Here is a 1,468-nt window from a genome sequence, read left to right as displayed (position 1 = left end):
CCCCCGCAGCTTCGACACGGCGGAGAGCGTGGTGATCGTGGCCTCTCAGAAGCGGGCGCTGGGGGGCCGGGAGCTGCAGCTGCCCTCCATGTCCGTCCTCACCTCCAAAACCTCCACCCAGCGCTTCTTCCTCCGCGTCCTCCAGGTCATCATCCAGCTGCGCGACGACACCCGCCGGGCGCACAAAAAAGCCAAGCAGGCCGGTCGCCTGGGTAAGGACAAAAAAACCCCCCAAAAAAAGGCTGTTATGACCCCAAAACACTTTTTGGGGTGTCCCCCCCCAACCTCTAACGTGTCCCCCCCCAACCTCCCCTGGCAGGTGGCGGGGGCCTGGGGGCGGCTGGCAGCATCCAAGCGGCCGTCCGGCAGCTGGAGGCCGAGGCCGACGCCATCATACAAATGGTACGTGAGGGCCAGAGGGCCCGGAGGCGGCAGCAGGCAGACACGGTTAGCACGGCCGCCCTTCCTCCCCGCCCTCCTCAGCCTCCTCTTCCTCCTCCTCTTCCTCATCCTCCTTCTTCTTCTCTTTCTCGGCCTCCTCTCCCCTCATCCCGCTCCCTCCTCTCCATGGCTTTCCTCCCTCTGCACCCTGCTCCTTCTCGTCCTTCTCGCCCTCCTCTTCCTTCTCCTCTTCCTTCACCATCCTCCTCTTCCTCCTCTTTCTTCTTCTCCTTCCTCCTCCTTCTCTTCCTCCTCCTCTTCCTCCTTCTTCTCTTCCTCCTCCTTCTCCTTCTCTTCCTCCTCCTTCTCCTTCTCCTCTTCCTCTTCCTTCTCATCTTCCTTCACCATCCTCCTCTTCCTCCTCTTTCTTCTTCTCCTTCCTCCTCTTCCTTCTTCTCCTCTTCCTCTTCCTTCTTCTCCTCTTCCTCTTCCTTCTTCTTCTCTTTCACCATCCTCCTCTTCCTCCTCCTCCTTCTTCTTCTCCTTCACCATCCCCCTCTTCCTCCTCCTCTTCCTCCTTCTTCTCTTCTTCCTCCTCCTTCTCCTTCTCCTCTTCCTCTTCCTTTTTCTTCTCCTTCACCATCCTCCTCTTCCTCCTCCTCCTCCTTCTTCTTCTTCTCCTTCACCATCCTCCTCTTCCTTCTCCTCTTCCTTCTTCTTCTCTTCCTCCTCCTTCTTCTCCTTCTCTATCCTCCTCTTCCTCCTCCTCTTCCTCCTCTTCCTCCTCCTTCTTCTCCTTCACTATCCTCCTCTTCCTCCTCCTCTTCCTTCTCCTTCTTCTCCTTCTCCTCTTCCTCCTCCTCCTCTTTCTCTGCCTCCTCTCCCCTCATCCCGTTCCCCCCCCACCACAGCCTTCCTCCTTCTGCACCCTGCTCCTTCTCTTCCTCCTCTTCATCCTCATCCTCATCCTCCTCCATTCCCTTCCTGCGCTGCCTCCTGCCTTCCCCCCACTCCTCCCCCACCCTCCCACGGCCTTCCTCCCTCCTCATCCTCATCCCCCTCCCCTCCACCTTCCTCCCTCCTCCTC

At 58.7% G+C, this 1,468-nt stretch overlaps 1 protein-coding gene across 1 annotated transcript; it reads left to right on the top strand.

Annotated features, from left to right (window-relative positions):
- Positions 1-11: 11 nt before the first annotated feature.
- LOC106900030 (E3 ubiquitin-protein ligase HUWE1-like) lies at positions 12-601 on the top strand (the record flags this gene model as incomplete). The annotated part of the gene is made up of 2 exons (XM_014961988.1): positions 12-212; positions 320-601. Coding segments are annotated over exons 1-2 (406 nt in total), but the record flags the coding sequence as incomplete, so codon positions are not given.
- Positions 602-1,468: the final 867 nt, after the last annotated feature.

The sequence above is a fragment of the Calidris pugnax genome, unplaced genomic scaffold (assembly GCF_001431845.1).
Source record: "Calidris pugnax isolate Ruff unplaced genomic scaffold, ASM143184v1 scaffold1111, whole genome shotgun sequence".
Lineage (NCBI taxonomy): Eukaryota > Metazoa > Chordata > Aves > Charadriiformes > Scolopacidae > Calidris > Calidris pugnax.
This window is presented reverse-complemented; position numbering and strand designations above follow the sequence as displayed.